The following is a 23,642-nucleotide window of genomic DNA, read 5'->3' as shown; positions in this document are numbered from 1 at the left end:
ACTGGTATTCTCTGCCTGGAGTTTGCATGTTTTCCTGCTGGGTTTCTTCAGTGTCCTCTGGTTTCCTTCCAAAGATATGCAGATTTGGTGAAACTAAAATGACACTAGTGTGTGAGTGCTTGTATTCACCTTGCGATGAGCTGATGCCCGTCCAGGGATTGTATCAGCCTTGTGCCCAATGCTCACTGATATGGACAAATCCCTGGATTTAATCATTAAACATCCTTTTCAGATATATTATGGTAAGGTGTCATTGGAATTTAATGGGTGTTCCAGGCAATTCACAATACAGTGAATCCAAAAGCAATTCACAATACAGTGAATCCAAATCTGTTCTCAATGTGATGATATCTCGCACTATTCCTCCAGATTTCCGTAAAGTATGTGCGCAAGTATAAACAGTAAAATGCTTGCGTAGCAGGAGCGTCCGCTGTAGCATGCGTCGCGTGAAGTATAAACCCGGCCTTACACTTGTTGAAAAACCAGGGCCTAGCCTAAGTTTACCTCTGTTTTAGCTGCTTTTAGTGAAATAATTTGCCAAGTGAATAAATGTAAATGTTAGTACCTAGACAAGTCAGACAGACCATGCTGACCCCTGTTCACCATTGAATGTGCCTAAAGTGGGCACATGAGCATCAAAACTGGACCATGGAGCAATGGAAGAAGGTGGCCTGGTCTGATTAATCACATTTTCTTTTAGATCATGCACAAGGCCAGGTGTGTGTTGTTTACCTGAGGAATAGATGACAGCAGGATGCACTATTGGAAGAAGGCAAACTGGTGGAGGGAGTGTGATGCTTTGGGTAATGTTCTGCTAGGAAACTTTGGGTCCTGACATTCATCCAGATGTTACTTTGATATGTATCACCCACCTAAAAGTGGTTTCAGACCATGTACACCCCTCCATGGAAATGGTATTCCCTAATTGCAGTGGCCTCTTTCTGCTGGATAATACACCCTGCCACACTGGATATGGTTTGTAGAACATGGCAAACAGTACATGGTGTTGACTTGGCCTTCAGATTCCCTAGATCTAAATCTGATCAAGCATCTGTGGGATATGCTGGAAAAATGAGCCTGATGCTTGAAGGCCCCACCTTGAAAAATTATAGAACTTAAAGAATCTGCTGCTGACATCTCAGTGCCAGAAGTGCCTTGAGCAGGCACTACATAAATAAAATGTATTATTATTATTAGATACTACAGGACACCTTCAAAAGGTCTTGTGGAGTCCATGCCTCGCTGGGTCAGAGCTGTTCTGATGGTGCAAAGGGGACCAACACAATATTAGGCAGGTGGTTTTAATGTTGTTGCTAATCGGTGTATATTACAGTAATGCTGAAAATAGCACAGAATGTCCTTATAATTTCTTCCTGCAGTTTTTTTTTAAAACAAACAAACCCTTCAGCTGTTTTTACTGAAAATCAAGCATTTAAAAATATACATTCATGTTGAGAAACGAAATGATTCAACACAATTTAATGAAGCAGTTAGCATAGAATTTTTCTACTCAAATCTTGCTGTTAAGTGTCACAGAAAGCAAGTACCTACCTTACCAGCAAAGGACACACAGCCCTGCATGAGGGATGATGCCAGTCTGAAGCAATTATTTTTCAGATTAGTGCTGAAGCAGCTTCATACTCGTTTCCATGACAACAAAGATTCCAGTACACTTTTCAAAAGAAGGAAGGGTATTGACCTTAAAGTTATGATGAGATTTATAATGCCTTTCTTCTTCAATACACTCCTGATGTTCCCAACTTAGTCAGGGCAATTTCCAAATTGTACCATGCTCTGACACATAAAGCTATTTAAGGCTAGTCCTCCAGTAAGAATACTTACCAGTTAGATAAGGTCTTACCTTAATGCTCTTTGGTGAAACTCACACAGAAAATTTCAAAAGGAAAGGACTTAAATGTGCGATTTAAACCACTATCTTGGTTCACATCCACTATACAAAGTAAATCTGCAAATAGTTTTGGTAGTACCTTGGCTAAATAAAAGATGTATTGATGCTATTTCTATCTTCATATTATATTTGTAATCATAGGGCTCACGAGTGTAAATGAGATTAAGACTTTTTAACTGATTTTTAAAAACTTTATTAATATTTAATCTCTATGGGTTAACATGGTTTCTAATTTCCTCTTGTTTTACCTCTACTATTAATCACACTGAAGTAAGACTTCCCATCCATCTATCAATTTTACAATATGCTGCAATACTGTAACTCATACACACCCAAACTGGCATAAATCAGAGTGGCCAGTTATTCCAATAAGCATATTTTTGTGTGATGTGGCAAGAAAATCAGAGTAGCTGGAGAAAACAAAATATGCAAACATAAGAAGGTCCAATTCAAAATTACACTAAACCTTATGGAGCTGGAGCCAAAAGACCTCTGCCCTGGAAATGTTAAGGTTCATTACAAATATTATATGAAGTTTTGCTGTCATAACATTAAATGTTCCTTGCAAGTTTGTTGTCACTACCTATATTGGCAATTGTTCGACGATTAAACCTGTACTTTAAAACAGCATGACATAAGGGGGGTACATTTGTTGTACTAGAAACCTGATTCGGTGCTAAATTCAAAACTAACGAGAACGACCCTGGTATACTTTGACACAATGAAAATCATTGGAATACTTAAATCAGTGTCATGTTTACTGTGACTCTGACAGCGATTCTCACCTCACGCCACCCCCCGGTGCCTTAAACGGCTTAAATGAGACCTCACGCCAACGTGCAGCACCGCGCCACAGGAGAGACACGTCAGGATTAACTCCGAAGGAATATGTATGGCGCAGGCGCACCGCCCGTTCTCGGCCACGCCCACCTCGAGATACGTCACGCTGCTGAGTTGCCAAACACTGAAGAAAAGTGGAAAAGCCACGTTGACCGAAGCGAGAAGTAGGGAAGTAACAGCTGGACGAAACGTGGACACGAAGAAAGCGAAAAAACCGTTTTAATTCGATCACACAATCATGTCATCGCCTCCGAAGGAAAAACCCGAAACAAAAGCTGGACATCTACCTGCAGGTATTATCACGCACAGTTCTTTTATGAACCCCTTTCAGTGCAGCTTTTTCCGACTTTGTCCTTTCTCTTCGTTTAGTGTAAGAATGTCCGTACAAATGGTAGCTGCGTGCCGGTGACATTTATGGCAATGAAAAGTTGTAAGTTTTTGAAATAACTTATTTATTTTAGTCAGAGGTTAACTTAAACTTTTAGTAAGTCCGCAATTTAAACCCGCAACTAGTTTATAACATCATGGTTAAACAAAAATAATCATTTTTGTCTTTCTTGCTAGCTTTCGGGACTTCCTAAATAACGGCTTGCAATGGTATTTCTTTTAATAGTGCATAGTTCACATCGCGATTTGCATGCTACGCAAAACTAACAATTTCCAATACCCTTTAATCATTTTGTTTTGCATTTCCAAGGAAATCAATTCAAGTCACTCCATTGCATAATCCACTTAACGGTAAGACATCTTCAGTGACCACATCTGTTCACATATACTGAACCTTATAATTCAGTTGTCTTGGGCCTGTAGAGTAAACCTTTCATTACTGGACAGATTAAGTGGTCAGTGAAAGGGGTGCTTCAGGGAGGAGAATATGAGAACCACAGAGTCCCCTTTGTTTCTTTTAACTGCTAAATAATGATTGTTTTTGTACTTTGATTCTTATCCTAGTTAAAGCTGGAGGAATGAGGATTGTGCAGAAACACCAGGGAGCTGGTGAATATCCCCAAGAGAAGGACAAAGACAGCAAGGAGTATGAAAGCAGCAGGTAAGAGATGAATACCATGAAATGAATGGAACACCTGTCTGTACCTTTTAATAGCTAAGCTATCCAAATATCTCATCCAGATACTTGTTAAAGGCCCGTGGGACTGTTGGTTTAGGTTCCTCGAGGAATGTGTTTTTTTAATGTTTGTATCCCAACTAAATGGTGAGGTTAGGGTGAGATATTGAAATACTAAGTGGTACAGGTTGTCCTGCCAAGGGTTCACACACACACACACACACACACACCATGACCCTTCTCAGTTCACAGGTTTGCATTATTCTATCTGCCAGTGGCCAGCCTCAAACCTGCAACCTTTGAATTCTAACAGCTCTCTAAATTAGCCTCCTGTTAAGCATTTTGAGCTACTGTAATGCATTCATTCTCTTGATGGATTAGTGAATTCAGAGTCAACACATTTGTCCTTCAGTTACCTCGTCTATACTGTACTCTTAAATAAAATTTATGTTCATATTCACCCACTGTTATCTACTGTTTTCCTTTTTAACTTCGGGAGTAGACTTTAAATACGGCTTGATTTATTCATATAAAAACAGTAATACATTTGTACCATTTCAGATGCAGGCTGAAGCCATTTGGAGTTGAACCTGTGACTTTTATACTGATAATCTAGAATGTAAAGTGAATTTTCTCTGTTGGATTAAAGGAAAATTTAACATTGTAACATGGGAAGAAACAAATTCACTACTTAACTATATTACACTATTATCTAATGTGAAGTGAAAAACTGAAAATTTTGACATCCATATATAGCAGGTTGACGCGCCAGATTCCAATATTATTGCTGCTGTAACATAGTTTAGTTCTTATATTTTTACAGTAAACATAAACTGATTAAGCCACCAGTTGCAATTTTCATTTGCTTTCTGTAAAACACATTGTATACTCTTTGTCTGTAGAATAATTATACTATATAGTACAACCCCAATTCCAATGAAGTTGGGACGTTGTGTAAAACGTAAATAAAAACAGAATACAATGATTTGCAAATCCCTTTCAACCTATATTCAACTGAATACACTACAAAGACAAGATATCGAATGTCAAACTGATAAACTGTATTGTTGTTTTGCAAATCTTCACTCATTTTGAATTTGATGCCTGCAGCACGTTCCAAAAAAGCTGGGACAGGGGCAGCAAAAGACTGGGAAAGTTGAGGAATGTCCAAAAAACACCTGTTTTGAACATTCCACAGATGAACAGGTTAATTGGAAACAGGTGTTTGTCATGATTGGGTATCATGATTGGCTCAGTCGTTCACAAGCAAGGATGGGGCGAGGTTTACCACTTTGTGAACAACTGCGTGGGCAAATAGTCCAGCAGTTTAAGAACAACGTTTCTCAACGTACAATTGCAAGGAATCTAGGGATTTCATCATCTACTGTCCATAATATCAAAAGATTCAGAGAATCTGGAGAAATCTCTGCACGTAAGCAGCAAGGCCGAATACCAACACTGGATGCCCGTGACCTTCGATCCCTCAGGCGGCACTGCATTAAAAACCGACATCATTCTGTGAAGGATATTACAATGTGACCTCAGGAATACTTCAGAAAACCATTGTCAGTTAACACAGTTCATCGCTACATCTACAAGTGCAAGTTAAAACTCTACCATGCAAAGCAGAAGCCATATATCAACAACACGCCGCCGGCTTCTCTGGGCCCAAGCTCATCTGAGATGGACTGACACAAAGTGGAAAAGTGTGCTGTGGTCTGACGAGTCCACGTTTCAAATTGTTTTTGGAAATCATGGACATCGTGTCCTCCGAGCCAAAGAGGAAAAGGACCATCCGGATTGTTATCCGCGGAAAGTTCAAAAGCCAGCATCTGTGATGGTATGGGGGTGTGTTAGTGCCCATGGCATGGGTAACTTGCACATCTGTGAAGGCACCATTAGTGCTGAAAGGTACATACAGGTTTTGGAGCAACATATGCTGCCATCCAAGTGACGTCTTTTTCAGGGACGTCCCTGCTTATTCAGCAGGACAATCCGAAGCCACATTCTGCATGTGTTACAACAACGTGGCTTCGTAGTAAAAGAGTGCGGGTACTAGACTGGCCTGCCTGCAGTCCAGACCTGTCTCCCATTGAAAATGTGTGGCACATTATGAAGCGCAAAATACGACAACAGAGACCCCGGACTGTTGAGCAATTGAAGTTGTACATCAAGCAAGAATGGGAAAGAATTCCACCTACACAGCTTCAACAATTAGTGTCCTCAGTTCCCAAACGCTTATTGAGTGTTGTTAAAAGGAAAGGTGATATAATACAGTGGTAAACATTCCCCTGTCCCAGCTTTTTTGGAACGTGTTGCAGGCATCAAATTCAAAATGAGTGAAGATTTGCAAAACAACAATAAAGTTTATCAGTTTGAATATTCGATATCTTGTCTTTGTAGTGTATTCAATTGAATAGAGGTTAAAAAGGATTTGCAAATCATTGTATTCTGCTTTTATTTACATTTTACACAACATCCCAACTTCATTGGAATTGGGAATTGATATATACTACATTAAATATGCAACATTTGTATGGACCCAACAATGATATACATAATGTCAGAAGTAAATTTTACAACAAAGGTCTCTAACCCTTGTACAGTTTTTTTTTTAATCCATTTGTATATTGAGTGTCATACACATTTTATCTTTCATAGCTTGCATATTGCAATGCTCATCTTTTAGTTAACAATAACAATGTCTTGCTTGGAATCAAATCAGTTTTTTCTTAGAGCAATTTTATTTTTTCATAAGCTATTTTTACCTCAAAGTTTCATCATTCTGGCGTGTATACTTTCTTCTAAAATAAGTTTACATTACCCCAAGCTTTTGTTTTGGGAGAATATGTAGATTTTTTTTTTTTGGATTTGACTCGTGAGTCCTGCTTGACCAATTCTACTGTGCTAAATTTATTAAAATAGCATAATATGTGGAGGTTTAATTTAAATATATACCCAAAAGATGAAAATGTACCACATTTTGGAATAATTTTCAGTACTTCTAGGAAATGATATTATAATATCTACACATTGTCAGCAGGCCGAGAAATTAATGAAATACTTCTCCCAAAAATTTTTTTTTTTTATGTTACTTAACCCATGTAAAACATTTTTAATCTCATGTTTTAGTGGAGAAAGTACATATTGAAAATGAAATTTCAACAGGACCATGAGGTGACCAATTTTGGATAACGGCAAACAATGCAAAAATATCCATGGGAAGAAAAGAAAAGCAAATCTTGCATAATATGTGTCACATAATCCACATGTCCATTATTCATTTGTATGGTCAAAATGTGTGCATTATGCTAAAATATTAAGTCATTTACTGAAAACTCAACATGAAAGATGGCATTCCCAGAATACCATGCACTTGAATTGAAAATCCACCCCTCCCCCAATTCATTGGTCAAAAATCCCATCCCGTGTCCTCCAACATCCTACCTGCGACGCCGAGTTTTACTTAGTTGTAATTCTGCAAGTTTTTCTTAACCAAACATAATATCTTAACATGGACGTGTACACTGTCTGTGAAAATAGCCAAATAATACTTTGTAGTGTGTTTGTGTTCACAGATAAGGTAAAGAAAATTTTGACTTGTAAGTTCACTATTCCTTAAATCTGCAAAAGAATCTTTATTGGAAAAGTGACTGTAATTTTCTCTATGTTTGCTATGCACTTCCAGTAATTGATACCATAGTGGCAAAAAAAAAAAATCATACAATTTTTTTTTTTATTCTAGAAGATGACAGTAATTACAAAAATCCAATAGAACCACATATGAAATGTGTTGCAGGTCACATTAAAAATGTCTTATTAATGCAAGATTTGGAGGGTTATTCTGTGCAATACAATACAGTGGCACTCTAATCAGTGAAGTAAACCTAAGAAAGTCTTGTGTATTTATAGAAGTACAATGTTTACTTTTACTCTTTGAGTAGGTAAAGAACTTCTATTATGCAGGCTTTTGCAATGTATCCAGTTTCAAAAAATAATACATGCAGATTGCAGCTCAATAATAATGAATTGCAATAGTATGTAGGGGTTGTGCACCATGGTTTTTTTTTTATTTCCATCAAGAGTGGCTTGCAGTATGGAGACCGGGGTTTGTGTCCCTGGGTGCTTCCTGCATAATGTTTGCATTTTCTCCCATTTCTGCGTAGGTTTCCAATGAGTGCTGCAGTTTTCTCCCAAAATCTAAACGGATACAGGTTAGGTGGATTGATGATGCTAAACTGACCCGTGTGTGTGTCTTTACCCTGTGATGAACTTGCACCCTGTTCAGATGTTGTTTCTACCTTCTGCCCAATGCCTGCTGGGATAGGCTCCAGCCTTGTTGCGACCCTATTCTGAATGAGTGAGTTTGGTAGATGGATGAGTATGTCTAATATCTATATTAAATTCTTATTTTACTTTTTTAAAACTAGACTGCAGCAGTATAGCCCTAAAGTAGCTATAGACCAAACAAAGAAAGTTTGGGGAATGTTTGTATTTTTTATTTTTTTTTTAACAAATGCCACTCAATTCACTGATACAAACTGGTGGGTGGTGTTTCTGTGGAGAAGAATTTCTGGTTTTATTGCATTTATTTATTTAAATTGCCCAGTAGATGTACTGTAACTAGCAATATGTGTCTTTGTTTCTACCATTGACTCTTCCTTGTTTACAGTGATAAAATTGAATATAGTGCAAAACTTCTTTGTAAGTTTCATGTTTTTTCTTTTTTAGTTGAGTGCTAGAAATGTAAAAAAAAAAATGGAATTCATTTCTAAGAAGTCCGAAGTACTTAAGCTGTAAATGGTGGTATTAGTTATGAACCATTACCACCTTGTGCATTTTAATACATGTATTTTCCTATACCTTCATTTAAGAATCAGGGAATGCAAGTGGATGTGGAGACTTGTGAATCTGAAGCAGCAGTGTAGTGATTAGTGTTTTTGTGTAATTTTTGGCCTTATTTATTATTATGCATATTTTCTTGTTTAACATCAATAAAAATATGATCACAAAACATTACATTCATACAGACAGTGAGCTGGCAGGCTTTCAAGAATAGGCCCCCGGAGCGAAGCAATGATAGTGCTAACTACTGTGTTGCCACAGTGATCTAGGCATTTAAACCAAAAGGTTACTGGTTCATTTTTCCAGTCCATTTTCAGTCTGTGAACCTGACCAAGTTATTTAACCGACCTGTGCAACACTTAAATGCATATTTAAACAATTTATACTGTATCCTGATCATGTGAGTTGCTTTAGAGGAAGGTGTCAATCAAGTAAACAATAATACTAATAAAAAATAATATAAAATGTTAGAAGAATTTTATACTATTAATCCATACATTTCAATGTCAAAATGTAAATATAGCAAATTAAAAACAAGCAGGACAAAGCCTGTTGTGTGTCATGGCTGAACAAATCTTAAGCCATCTAATATTGGTAGTCCCAGGGTCTGGCTGCACTTCCTAATTTTAATGCTTATTGAACCCCTTTTCATAAACCAGTACATGAGATGTCTTAAGCAAAAATGTAAATTTTGCATATAGTTGTGTTTTGACAGGAGGGTTTGATTCAGTTGTGGCACCTCTTACTCTTGCCTTATTAAACACGGACTGTGACCATTGTACAATGAAGAATATTTAATTCATTGTCTGATTAATGTTGTTTGCATTTGTGAATGATACATTTTAAAGATTCACAAAGTTGGGTATAATCCAAAAGCCACACTTGTAGAAGCCAGTAATTTATTTAAAATGTCGTATTATGCTGCTGAGTACTCAGCTCATCCCTTGTTGAAGCATTCACTTCCAATTGCACACTCACAGAAAACTATTTGTTATGCAACTGTCCTTTTGCTGATGTGGTGGACTCCGCTGAGACTGACTGAGTGGCAGCTGCTAACGGTATTATTTAAAGGCAAGACTGAATGGTAAACAAGCAATGACTTTGAGCCAAGATTCAGCTGAAATATTTGAGCCACCTTAGCTTTAATAAACTTGTGATGAGGATGTAGAACCAACTAGGCTCAAATAAACCGTAGACGATTATTAAGTTGTTGCCATCAACAGAAAGCCAAGCCAGAGGTGCATCTGTAGGCACAGCTGAGGACAAAGTGTGATTAAATAAATTACAAGAAAAATTGGAAAATAATACAGGAACAGTAGGACAGGATTTAAAAAGGGATGGCACAGTGGGTAGCACTGCTGCCTCGCAGTAAGGAGACCCGGGTTCACTTCCCAGGTCCTCCCTGCGTGGAGTTTGCATGTTCTCCCCATGTCTGCGTAGGTTTCTCTCTGGGTGCTCCGGTTTTCTCCCACCGTCCAAAGACATGGAGGTTAGGTGCATTGCCGATCCTAAATTGTCCCTTGTGTGTGTGTGTGTGCCCTGCGGTGGGCTGGCGCCCTGCCTGGGGTTTGTTTCCTGCCTTGCTCCCTGTATTGGCTGGGATTGGCTCCACCAGACCCCCGTGACCCTGTGTTAGGATATAGCGGGTTGGATAATGGATGGATTTAAAAAGGGAAAATACAGAATAAAATTAAGCATCTTAAATTGCTATAATAAGAAAATAGCTCTGCATTTTATAAGGTAGCAGGTAGGTTAGGTTGTGGGGTAAATATGAAAGTTATCAAGGCTTATCTGTGTCTAATTAAAAATGTCATTGTTTTGATGATAGCAGAAGGAATAAAAATAATCCAGGTAGTCCCCAGGTTACGGACATCCGACCTATGACTTACAAACGAGGACGCAGCTGTGACACATGCGCCTCAGTAACTGCCGCTGATCATCTTCTGCCTGGGGATGCTGTAAGCGGAGGCTGGAGGGGGGCGATTTCGCTGCTCGCTCAGTGTAGTGGCCCTCGGGCGGCACCTGGCAGCAAGCGGTGACCATAGTCACCAGGGCCACAGCTATCGCTCGTGTGCAGGACAATGGTTAGCTGCATGCCCACTACGCCGCCGCAGCTGCTGCTTCTGACTGGACGCAGGCTGGATGGAGCGGAGGGGGGCGTTTCACTGCCCGCCCAGCACACACGGTTGGTAATGCAGCAAGCGGTGACCCGGTTGTGGCTGAACGGAGGCCATTGAAGGTGAACGGAGCGGCAGGGGTAGCATTGTAGTGTGCCTCGGATGGCTGCCTGTTAAATTGGGGTTGGGCGATTCACTACCTGCCTTTGGCCGCACCATGTTCGTTCTCGGCGGGTGGACGCTGCAGGCAGCATACTGTAGTGGTGATTACTGTGTGGTGGGCGGGTGGTGAACCGCCCCTCGCCGCCCTCCATTCATTCTCAATAGCAAGCCTGCTTGTACTGTTACGTATATAGCAGGACGTTGTCTCTTGTCAGTACATCAGACGTGTTGACGGATGCCTTCCTGCTGTGATAGCGTGTACAGTGCTGTGCAGAAGAGCTCATCTTAATCTTTTGTCTTCACCCTTCAAGAGTGTCTCTGAAACACAAATCTCATGCAAGTGCTGGTAATACAGTAAAGAAGAGGAAAAACCATCACCATTGAAAATAAAGTAGAAATAATAAAAAAGGTCAGAGAGAGGTGAAACTCCATCATTTATTGGCAGAGCACTTGGTTACAGTCGGTCAACAATAGCATTTATTAAAATAATGTACCTGTTCTGACTTACATACAAATTCAACCTAAGTACAAACCTACAGACCCTTTCGTACGTAACCCGGGGACTGCCTGTATTGTTTCTGCAACTGTTAATGGAGGACCTGTTTGACAACCAAACTGAAAGTGCAAATGAGGCTCAAGACTACTCTTAATGAATTCTTGTTGCCTACAGAAAAATTTTCTTTACATGTGAAAGAACTACCAAACTTATAACACAGTTACATGAGATCATGGTACTTGAGTCTGACCTGAAAAATGTTGACATCATTCATTCATCCTTTTTCCAAACCCAGGGTCTCTAGGAAGTTGAGCCAATTCCAGCTAAAATTGGGCACAAGGCAGGAACTGTGTAAGATATTACCATTATACCATTATTGGTGTCCATAATTAATATTTTTGTCCCTAGTGTGGTTTTGGGCAATGCAAACTTTGTTTTAACGTGTGTTGTTTTTTTTTGTTCCCTTTCTGGAAAATATGGCTTGCCATCCCAGTTGCCAGTCTGGAGTCATTTTTATCCAAGTTTATTGACCAGGATACCCCCACTTTTCCCATTGATTTCAATTTTTCATTGCCTGTACTTTTTAGTGGAGGGCTGTAACACTCCCCTGTACCCTCAGACAAATATCATGAACGTTTCAAGTGTTTGCTCTGCCTCCTAACACTTTTTCCTCTGTAGCACCTAGATAAATACTTGCCCTATTTCTGTAAAGGCCCAAGTGGTTTGCCAAAAGAAATAAAAATTAACTGAAAATATTTTTTCCCTTCCTTTATGAAATCAATGCAGTAGACTAATTGCCTTGCTGGGGACATGTCCTGATAGTATGTTTTTTAATCTCAAGCCTGTAATTCTAGTTTTGAAAACCCATCGCCACACATACTTTAAAACAGGAAATGGAGGACAGAGTACTTGAAAGATGGAGGAAAATAACGCTTTGCTTGGCTTTTAATGCTGGTTTAACTTGTAACATAGAAGCAGACATGGAGACAAGGAGCATATTGTTGTGATAGAACAATAGTCTGTAATACAAAAGGAACCTGGCTTGCTTCAACCACTTGACAAAATTTTCTTAAAAGTTCTCCAGTGTTACTCATATTCTCCTCCTTTATCATCAAGATGTGGTAGCTACCCCATTTTGTTGTTATTTCAGATATCACTCCATTTGCAAAAAAATGACGCAATTCCATTTATGGCCCTTTTCCCATCTTTCTCTTTATAACCAGGAATATTCTAAACAGTTGTTGCCTATATGAAAATTTTTTTTTTATCTGATTTTTCTGATCTAATTTCATTTATAGCTTCTCTCAGGATGCCTATTTCATAGGGACCTTTTTGTGTAGTTAATGTCTCGTATTCCAAGTCAAAACTAAAATACTGTTATGCGAGTTACATCAATGTAAAAGAATGATAACAGTAAAAAATCGCTTGCATGTGAATAACCATTTAAAGCATAAATCTCAGTTGTAATTTAATCGATACTAATTATTGATTATATTTTCTGCACGTAACAATTGTCAATTTAATGGATCCTCTCCTGTGTTAACTAGTAGTTCCTACAATATGAGTATCCACTTCATAGACGCAGACACTATCCTGCCATTACCCTTTATAACCCCTTTGTGAGTGACATTTTATTTAATATGATTTATTTGGCCACGGCCTTGTATAGAAAATAGATGTTATTTCTGAATATCTTGTGTATTGAAGCATCTGTCACAAATCCTAAGTAATGATTACAGTTCCTTTTGAGTATCTTAAGTCTTCCGTTGTCTTAATCCAAATACAGCGCAAATCCAGTCAAAAAATCTTTCATCCAGGTGGCCCTGTGTGCGTATATCGGCGTCCCAGTACTTCAACCTGTTGGCAATTGTGTACAGTTCCTGTGTTGCATAGTCCAACAAATCATTTCCTCTCCGGTTCAATTCTTGTTAACCATCACATCTGTGTATCTTCATTGTTCCCAACATGAATTTGAAATCCTCTGGTAGAATTTTTTAATTTAATACTGGGTACTCTTCCCATGTTTACTGTTCAACCCAGTTGTGTATTACGGAGTGTGAGTAATGGTCAAATTGCATACATATTGAGGCAATGGGGAAAGCCTCCAACTTCATGATATTCATTCTGGTTCTTATTAGTACAGTATTCCTAGTCACACACTGGGAGCTCTTCACTACATTTACTCATTTAGCAGATTCATTCAGATCATTCTACCAGCTAAAATGGACTTTAGGCCATGGTTATAGAACCAGCTGTCAGAAGTATGTAGCTAAAACTTATTTAGCCTCCAGAAACAGTTCATGTTCTTTTCTTGTTAGCTACTTTCTTGTTCCATTTGATATTCTCTTTACCTCGATCTTTCACAATGCTGTTAAACCCAGATGGAAAGCTTGCTGTTCTTGCAGTGCCTTTTTTTTGAAATCTTCATTGGATCTGTGTATAGTACTACTTTACCGATTTGGCTAAATTACTCTTTGCCCCTATAATTTACTGGAGTAGGCAAACCTTTCCAAAATGGCAAGATTGTGATCCTAGGAAGAAAACTTTAGTGTATACTGGAAATTGAAAGTATGATTTAGTTTTTTTCTTACACAGCAGATTTTTTTTTTTTTCAAAGCACTCTTTTTTTCACTTTTTGTTTTTAGCAGCCAGTGTAGTTTAGAGGCTATGTAGTTGAGTTTTATGTTCACTACAAAGTGCTGGTTCATATTCGAATTCCCTTTGTTCATTTTTTTACTTTGGTCATCCCCCTTATAATGTGGGTAAAATAAAACTAAAACACAATTGGCATTCATCATGTTACATACTGTATTTAATGTAATTTTCATGTACTGTTTGAATTATGTTTATATATATATATATATATATATATATATATATATATATATATATATATATATATATATATATATATATATATATATATATATATATATATATATATATATATACACACACACATACACACACACATCCCAAATAGTATTTTCCCAGTCATCTTGCTTGTTCAGCTTCCATATCCAAGCAGCCTAATTTACTCTTTAAATGATACGTTGCGGAAATGCTGTCGCATCTGCCAAATATGTTTTAGCATTTAACAAAAAATTCCTCTTGCAGTTGCTAGCTGAGCCTAAAAAAAGTCTTTTCTGTTTACTGATGATCATGATGGAAGCCACATTCATGACACTGACTGTGAAACCCATAGAGTCAGTTTTTTGAATCCCAGTGTGGATTGGTCAGTCCTAGAATGGCAGGTTATGGCATGCAGTATGATATAGTGGTTAAGGCTTTGAATTTAAAACTCTTGAGGTTTTGGGTTCAAATCCCACTGTTGACACTTTGACCTGCCTGTGCTCCAATTGGAAAACCAAAAGAAATGTAATCAATGGCATCATAAATATTGTAAGTCGCCTTGGATTAAGGAGTCAGCCTAATGGGTGAATATACATGTAGAAATGCTGAATTTCTGGCCTCTATGTCTGTGAGGTATTGAGGTATCCTTATACTAACCCTTAACTATAGACAAGATTACAAGTAAAGATAGGAATTGTGTTATTTTTATTTAATTTAAATGCAAGAAAAGTAAGAGATTAATGCATCTTTAGAGAACAACTGAAAATTTGTCATATTTCTTGTATATTCAGTTAGTTTCTTAGTAATTACTGTTTAGTATTAAACCTGCAGTCTCGTCAATAGAAGTAATATGAATGTTTGTTTATTTTAAAGCATTTTGTTCTTGCACGGTCTCATTTGCATTACGCTGTTCATCACTGTGAGAGCATACATTAAAAAGTACAGCTCTTTGTGCTTTATGGTCTATCAGATATGATTCGGGGTGTAGGTGGGTACAAAGTTGGTTCAAACACAGTAAGCAAAGAGTTATGATGAAATATTTTCAGAATTGTCTGATGTTTAAAGGGGTATCCTTCAGAGATCAATGCTGAGTTCACTAGTCTTTTTAATATAAATAACCAGCTTATTAATTATGTTCTTCTCCAGATCATTTAAGTTTGCAGATAATACCAAACTATGTGAAAGGGTAAAAAAATATAGAATCTGCTCTATTGTTATAAAGGGGCTTGGGTAGAATATAGGCTTTGGCGGATTTGCAAAAGATGAAATTTAATGTTAGCAAGTGTAAAGGTTTACATGTAGGACAACGTTGGCTTTGAATACACAATGGAAGGTCTGAAACTTGAAAGTACCCCTTCAGAAAAGCACCTAGGAGTCATAATAAACTTCTCAGTATCTGCATTAAGAATTGTACAAAGTAATCAAGAAAGCTAATGGAGTGTTAGGTTATTTAGCACAAGGTGTGGAGTACAGATCAAGGGAAGTTATGCTTAAGTTATATATCGCACTAGTTACATGTATATCCTCACCTGGAGTATTGTGTTCAGTTTTGGTCTCCATATTACAAAAAGGACATGACCGTGCTAGAAAACATCCAGAGAAGAACAATTAGGCTGACTCCAGGACTGAGCTATGAGAAAAGACTGAAGGAGTTGTGCCTTTTCAGTTGAAGCAAATGGAAATTAAAAGGAAACATGAGTGACATTTTTTTAAAAGGACTTGCTTGGTACAGTACATTTCATTTGTTACTTTAAAATAAATTTTATGCAAAACGAACATGGGGGCATGGCTAGAAACTTGTTATGGGCAGATTTTACACACGTGTCACAAAGTGTTTTGTAACATAAAGAACCATAGACACATGCTGTCAGTTACCGAGTAGCATGGTTGAGATGAGGACTTTAGAGACCCTTCAAAAACCTAATGTTGCTTTGAACAATCTTGACAAGTATAATGGATGAGCCTTTTGGGCTGACAGTCCTATTCTTGTCAAAACTTTTCTAATGTTCAAATAATTTTTTTCTATAACCGTTTAAAGGGGGAGTACTTCTTGGGGCTTGAGGTTTCTTCTTGCCAATAATGTAAATAGGACAGTCCTCCAAACAAAAGTTTTTCTTTTATCATCATTTGTGTTTAGTTGTGCTTTTATTTTTATTTTTTTTAATTAAGAGTGTAGAGTAATAAAGCCAGTATTAATTAACAATGAATTTAAAATATGATTGGAATTAACATTCATAGTTTGTATTATTACAAAGCATTTCACAAAAACATTTCCTGTTAAATGGAACTATATAATGCATGCATAATAAAAACCAATTAAAAAAACTGTTGAATCTCAAAGATAGTTAATGGCAATGAGGTAGAAAGCTTATTTCTAAGGTGTTCATTCATAGACGTGAAAAGTTTCACATTGTACAGGTTCTCTTTATATCCAGTCTTTTTACATTTAACCAGGTGCTAAATCATTCTTTGAAATTATTTAATAAATGTACTTGTTGGCTGGTTTCTGCTTTTACTATGTGCATTTGCACCTGCTGTGTTACTTTTAAGTGAAATGTGTGATGTTATTAGCACACAGGATCTCTACTATTAATACATTATTGATATTTCATTAAAAAAAACAAAGGAGTTCACAAGAAGCAGTGTTACTATTATCTACAATATGACTTCTAATCTAAATGCATCTCCTTTTAAGAACTTCTTCAACAGATAACACTTCTCAATAGGCATAATGAAAAAATGCAGTGCAGTTGTATTAATAAAAAAAATCTGGTTCATTCTATTTTCAGAAAAACTTGGACACATTCCAGTGCCAGTTAATCATGAGTGATGTCACAATCATAAAGCCCATGATTTTCTGACTTTTAAACAGTTAGTACTATTTCACTTTCTAACTCCCAGGCAGATGAGCTGAGATGTGCATGTATGTGTTTTTCATGTGTATTTGCTCTACCACCTCCTTTTATAGTCTAGTTCTCAGTTATGTTTCCTTTCCCCCACACCCACCACTTCTGTCCTTGTGTGTTTTAAAATAAATAAAAATCAGTTTACCAGTGCACCCCCTTCCTTCCTTTCACATTTAATGAAGTGAAGCCTTGTTCATCACACAGAACTTCAACAACATTAGAAAATTGCAGTCCAGGCCAGAAAGGCAAGTTGTGGTCAGAGAGGCCTGTGCATAAGATGCTATGCAGTTTAAGATGAGATATGATATACATTTTGCTATGCTGACATCACAGAGGGTGATTTATTATTTTTTTATATACACCCCTCTCTCAGCAACTGGTATTTCAGTGGTCTCTTCCTTAATAATAATAATAATAATACATTAATATGTGCATCTGCTGCCTACCATCTTTACCATTAATTTTTCTGATAGGAAAAACAGTTGTGGAAGTAGTACCCATGATGATCAATGGCCATTATGGAACCTGGATCTAGAAGAAATGTTTTATTGCTTTAAGGATGATGAATATAAAACATAGAGATTAGCAGTCCCACAGCTAACAAGAAATACGTATCAAGGACCTCCAATTTAAAATCAAGAGGACAATGGTGACAAATTCTTCAGTGAGCTATGGGCACCATCCTTTCATCAGAAGGCTATTGCATTAGATACTTTCCCAGTACTTTTGAGGTGGATGTTGTTTGTCTTTTTTTTTTTTTTTTGCTTAATAAGCAACTGGACCATGAATATGCAAAATCTGTTCATGTATCAGGATGTATTCGTGCATATAGTATTCTGTGTGGATGGGAACATCAATAAAATGTTATCAACACTAACAGTTGCCTCTGGCAAATTGAGTACGTGGTCACATTAGCAAAATAGCTTTCTCAGACTTATTTGGCTAAATTTAAAAGATGACCAAAGGCCCAAGGATAGCATGCATCTGGCTGACAGCTTGATGAATGAATGCATTTTAAACATTAAAACACAATTACTACTTGACACTCTGCATGTATGCACAATGGAAGCAGCACTCATTAATTTTATTTTAAAATACTATTTTGAAATATCTGAACAATATAGATGTATTTATTTATATTTTTATTTACATATCGATTGATTGAATGGCCATATTATTTGTCCTGTGAGTCTGTATCCTTGTTTTTATGTTTTTCCTGCTGTATGCAGGTGAATTTCCCCTTCGGATTGGTATTTTGTCAAATCTAATATTTAATGCCAGCCAAATGTTTCAGCTGTCTATCGTTGTCCAAATCACAGCTTGATAAGGAAGCGATCTTGATGAACTCTTGTCCAATTCTCCAGTCCTGACCTTCAGTGACCTATAACTCCTAAAACTGCTTCCTCGTTACATTGCCAGTCTATTCTCAGATTTTCCCATTTTCCTATTTACAAGAAAATTCAGCAACTGCCTAATGATATAATTTATTAGTACAAAAGTAGAATTTGAAAGAAAAAAAAAATCAAAAAATGAAACACATTCATGGACTTCTCAGAATTGAATCTGATGAAGGAACAGAAAAAGAAAAATTGTTAACTATGTTTGGTAAGTTCAAAGAATATTGGATGTCAGATAATTTAAATTGATCTTTTCACAAGCCATATTTCAGAATTATCTTAGTCATTCAGAAAGACAACTGGTTTATATCATTCATAGTTTAACATATATGTAAGCTAAGAAAGCCAAAAGCTTTCCAGAGTTACATTCTAGGGGATGCCATTTTGATTCTTTGTTTTGTGTTATGTAGAAACTATTTGCAACTAGAATGTTCTTTAAGCCAAAACATTAAACGCTTTGGGGGAAGAACACAATCATATCAGATGCTCAAAAATACACACTAATTATGATCCCCTATATAAAGAAATAATCCAAATGGATATGTTAGTTCTCTTTTCTCTAATTCCAGATTGATTTCAGGTTTGATTGTTTACTTATTCTAGTAGGAGCTTTGAAGGGATGTTGTTCTGCAGCCAATCCTGACAACAATAATCAATCAACATTTATTTATATAGCACATATTCATTCAAAAAAATGTAGCTCAAAGTGCTTTACAAAATGAATAGAAAAATAGAAGACACAATAAAAAATAAACAAACATAAGTCAACATTAATTAACATAGAATAAGAGTAAGGTCCGATGGCCAGGGTGAACAGAAAAAACAAAAAAAAAACTCCAAAGGCGGGAGAAAAAAATAAAATCTGTAGGGGTTCCAGACCAAGAGACCGCCCAGTCCCCTCTGGGCAATCTACCTAACATAAGTCAAACAGTCCTCTTTGTATTTAGCATTTTCATGGAAGGACCTGATGATGATGGTCACGTAGACTTCTGGCTTTCAGTCCATCAATGTTGGTGCATCATGATGCTTTGAGTAGGTAGTGGTGGCGCAGGCCGCCACCACAAAGAAACCGGAAAAAGAAACAGAAGAGAGAGTACATGAGACACAGAGCCCTTGATTGAGGCTCCATACTGAGTCATTTTAAAGTCACTCAAAACCATCTTGCACACCACTGGGGGAGAAAAAAGCTGCAGTATTTAAACAAAACTGGTAGAAACTCAGGAACATGAACTCATGAATGGCTGAAGTTGTCACGAAATTGACCTAACGCATTGCAGATAATAGAGACACAATGTCATCTTAACACAAAATGACATTCATTCTTCTAAAAAGTCGTGAATTCTGCTACACAATCTTCCATCCCTCAAATTGATTGAATGACTATGAAATGATCACATACAGTATTTTAATAACCATTTTTCATGGATGCCATCTTGGATGTTGTGGCATGAAACTGTATATAAGTTGATATTTTGTATGTCTTTTATTTGTAAGCAAAAGCAGACAAAGCAAATGTAATATTAATGTTCCAGGAGAAATGTTTTATTTTATTTCATTGATGAGAACAGCAGTGCTTTCATGTCTAACTAACCCCCAAGTCTATAGGACTGACACAGTATGTGAATTTTATTTCGGGGTGTGTTGGGGCAGGGCTGTTATGGAGGGGGGTTCAAAATGCTTTCTCAAGGATTTCTGTGCAGAACATTCATATGAGACAACCCCCACAGGAAAGTGGATCAACAAATGGTCTTGGGGGCAGGTGTGAAAAGGCAGTGTGTACACGCACTTGTCTGAAGTATGGCTGTGTGGGACTTGTTTTGAATCCAAGGCGATTCTGTACCACAGCAGTCTATTGCAAGGATTTGGACAGAGAAACTATAAATTTGGTTGCTTTACCCCACCCTCTCTCTCTCTCTCTCTCTCTCTCTCTCTCTCTCACCCCATGGCAATGAAGAGTAGAATACAAGCAGAAAGCACAACTTGGCAGCCATATTGAAACAAGCATATTGCCTGTCCTGAAGAAAACTGACTAGGAATGATGACTTAACTAGAGATGTTTAAGTAACTACAGATCTGTGTGCTGCCTGAAACTACACATCTAGCATTTATCAGGTTGTATGGTTGCCAATATTCACATGTACTTTGCTCATTATTATTTTGTGAATATTGTCAATAATATATTATTTAAACTTGTAACTTAACTCCTGCTTGTTCTGTTATTCTGTTTAATTGCTTGAGGTTATAGAAGTAGAAGGGACTGTGGGGAGAATTTTCATAAAGTACAATACCTTTATAAACAGGGTAAGTCTATGGGATTTGAGGCATTCTGATAAAGTCTACTCAATAAAGAGTACAAAAAGGGAAAGTATAGAGTCATATAGAAAACTCTGCCAAGACAAAACGGACATTTATTGCAGCATGTATAACACATATTGTAAAATGTAATTGAAATTATTCAGCCTGCATACAACTATACTCAACAACATTAGCACATGTGTTATTATCCCTGAAGCAGTTTTTTTGATAAAAGACTTGAACCTCCATTACTCTTTTGTATCATCATTCTTCCTTTTATAATGGAAGGAAAGAAAGATTTGTTTAACACTAGAATTACCAGAGCCTACGAAAAAACTCGTAATTCCGTCCCACCTTAAATCGCTTCTTAAATCCCTTCACACCTCTCCGACAGCATCCTTTGTCCTCTAAATGTGCTGATAAAGAGAAGCTTGGAGCAGCCAGCTATTCCATCCCCCCACCAATTTAGAACGTGCACGAACTTCTCCCAGCTCATGCCTTGATTGAGTATCTGGGAGTGAAGTGGAGTTTTAGAGTGGAAATAATAGATTGTTATTTGGAACACACGCATTTCATGTCTGTTCCGTTTCTACAGTAATCTGTGTCAACACATTGTTAAAACAGAAACGTTTTTTATATTCTAGTAGTAGATGACAAAATGTAGGCATAAACTATATAGTGTATGAAGCCTGAAGTCCAAATAGCAAAGAAACATTTTCACAAGAATAACACAATTGCGCTTTTATTCAAAAATATAACTGCAGAAACAAAAAGCCGCCTTAACATGCAACATTGACAGCAGTTTATTGTAACTGCCTCCGTGGTTCAATAGAATCAGTTCCCGCTTGGGAATCAAAAGGTCACAAGTTCGATCCTGCGCCACTCCGTTTTGAGAAGTAAACTGCTCTTAGTCTTACTGTTTTAGAATAAAAGCATACATTTGATTTCAGGCTGTAACAGCCGATGCAATTCATGATCCTTGTAAAGGTTAGCTTTTTTTTAATTCACTTTTCATTCTCTCAGTCGCGTTCAGAATCAATCCATACAACCCCATCTCACACGGCTGTTTTCACTAAAGACGCGCTATAGCTCTGCAGTGTACCACGATGCATACTAATGCCCCCACCCCGACCCACCAGCCGGGTTCTGACACACAAACGCTGGCGAAGCTGCCTTCTTCGTATCTCACTGTCACTTGCTTTTCTTTTTATTCAGTTTTATTGAGTGTTCCTGCCAGTCCCCGCATGTTGCTGTATGCTGTTTCTTTTGTACTCCAGGACATGCAGAGGAAAGAATGGTAAAGAGCAGTAACTTCGGCGCTATATGCAATCATCAGACACTCCCCATCTGCCTGTGTCGTTCAAACACAGGAACATATATTGGTGTAAAAGTATAACAAAAGTGCACTTTTATTCAAGTGCACTTTTTCCATCGCCTTTTCCTGTAAGAAGCAATGTACACACTTCTCTCTATGCTGTGTTTCTATTACACACCTAGTTAAGTTTGCAGATGATATCAAGATAGGTGGATTAGCAGATAATTTGGAATTCATTATATCATTACAGAAGGACTTGGATAGCATACAGGCTTGGGCAGATTTGTGGCAGATGAAATTTAATGTCAGTAAATGTAAAGTATTACACATAGGAAGTAAAAATATTAGGTTTGAATACACAATAGACGGTCGGAAAATCAAGAGTACACCATATGAGAAGAATTTGGGAGTCATAGTGGACTCTAAGCTATCGACTTCCCGACAGTGTTCAGAAGCCATTAAGAAGGCTAATGTGTGGAGTACAAGTCACAGGAGGTTATACTCCACCTTTATAACACACTGGTGAGGCCTCATCTTGAGTACTGTGTGCAGTTTTGGTCTCCAGGCTACAAAAAGGACATCATAGCACAAAAAAAGTTCCAGAGAATAGCGACTAGGCTGATTCCAGGACTACAGGGGTTCAATTATGAGGAAAGATTAAAAGAGCTGAGCCTTTACAGTTTAAGCAAAAGAAGATTAAGAGGTGACATGATTGAAGTGTTTAAAATTATGAAGGGAATTAGTTCAGTGGATTGAGACTTGTATTTTAAAATGAGTTCATCAAGAACACGGGGACACTGTTGGAAACTTGTTAAGGGTAAATTTCGCACAAACATTAGGAAGTTTTTCTTTACACAAAGAACGATAGACACTTGGAATAAGCTACCAAGTAGTGTGGTAGACAGTAAGACGTTAGGGACTTTCAAAACTCGACTTGATGTTTTCTTGGAGAAAATACGTGGATAGGACTGGTGAGCTTTGTTGGGCTGAATGGCCTGTTCTTGTCTAGAGTGTTCTAATGTTCTAATAAGCATATGAAAAATAACTATACAAATTGACTTATACTAGCATAAATCACTATTACTCTATAAAAGGTGCCCTATGAAATAAGTTCCCTGTGTAATTATTAATACTAGTTAAAATTATCTAAATAAGTAAGAACTATGAAAGGTACAGATTTATTGTATAACAGGAATACAGTATGAAGATGCAAGGAAGCAAAACTGGCTGTTCAGGTACTGATAAACTGTAACACAGGTTTTACTGCAAAGTAATCAGAACCATGCAATCTATAATCCTGCCCTATTGCTATTAGTGGTCAGCATGGCCAGTGGCTCCAGTTTTCTGCCCATAGTTCACCTGCAGTTACATTTCTAAACCCATGACACTTGTGTCACTTATAGCAGCTGCATATCCATGTAACTGATCAATTCAAACACTGCCA

General features: G+C 37.4%; 1 protein-coding gene across 1 annotated transcript in view; it reads left to right on the top strand.

Moving 5' to 3' along the window:
* Nucleotides 1-2,849: 2,849 nt before the first annotated feature.
* LOC120530166 (death-associated protein) overlaps nucleotides 2,850-23,642 on the top strand; it is a 93,567-nt gene continuing 72,774 nt past the window's right edge. The window contains exons 1-2 of the mRNA XM_039754391.1: nucleotides 2,850-3,042; nucleotides 3,701-3,797. Coding sequence (XP_039610325.1) covers nucleotides 2,988-3,042; nucleotides 3,701-3,797 — 152 coding nt within the window. The 5' untranslated portion in view covers nucleotides 2,850-2,987. The remainder of the gene's footprint in view (nucleotides 3,043-3,700; nucleotides 3,798-23,642) is intronic.

The sequence above is a fragment of the Polypterus senegalus genome, chromosome 5, assembly GCF_016835505.1.
Source record: "Polypterus senegalus isolate Bchr_013 chromosome 5, ASM1683550v1, whole genome shotgun sequence".
In the NCBI taxonomy this organism is placed as follows: domain Eukaryota; kingdom Metazoa; phylum Chordata; class Cladistia; order Polypteriformes; family Polypteridae; genus Polypterus; species Polypterus senegalus.
Note: the sequence above shows the minus strand (reverse complement) of the source record. Positions and strands in the feature narration are given on the sequence as shown.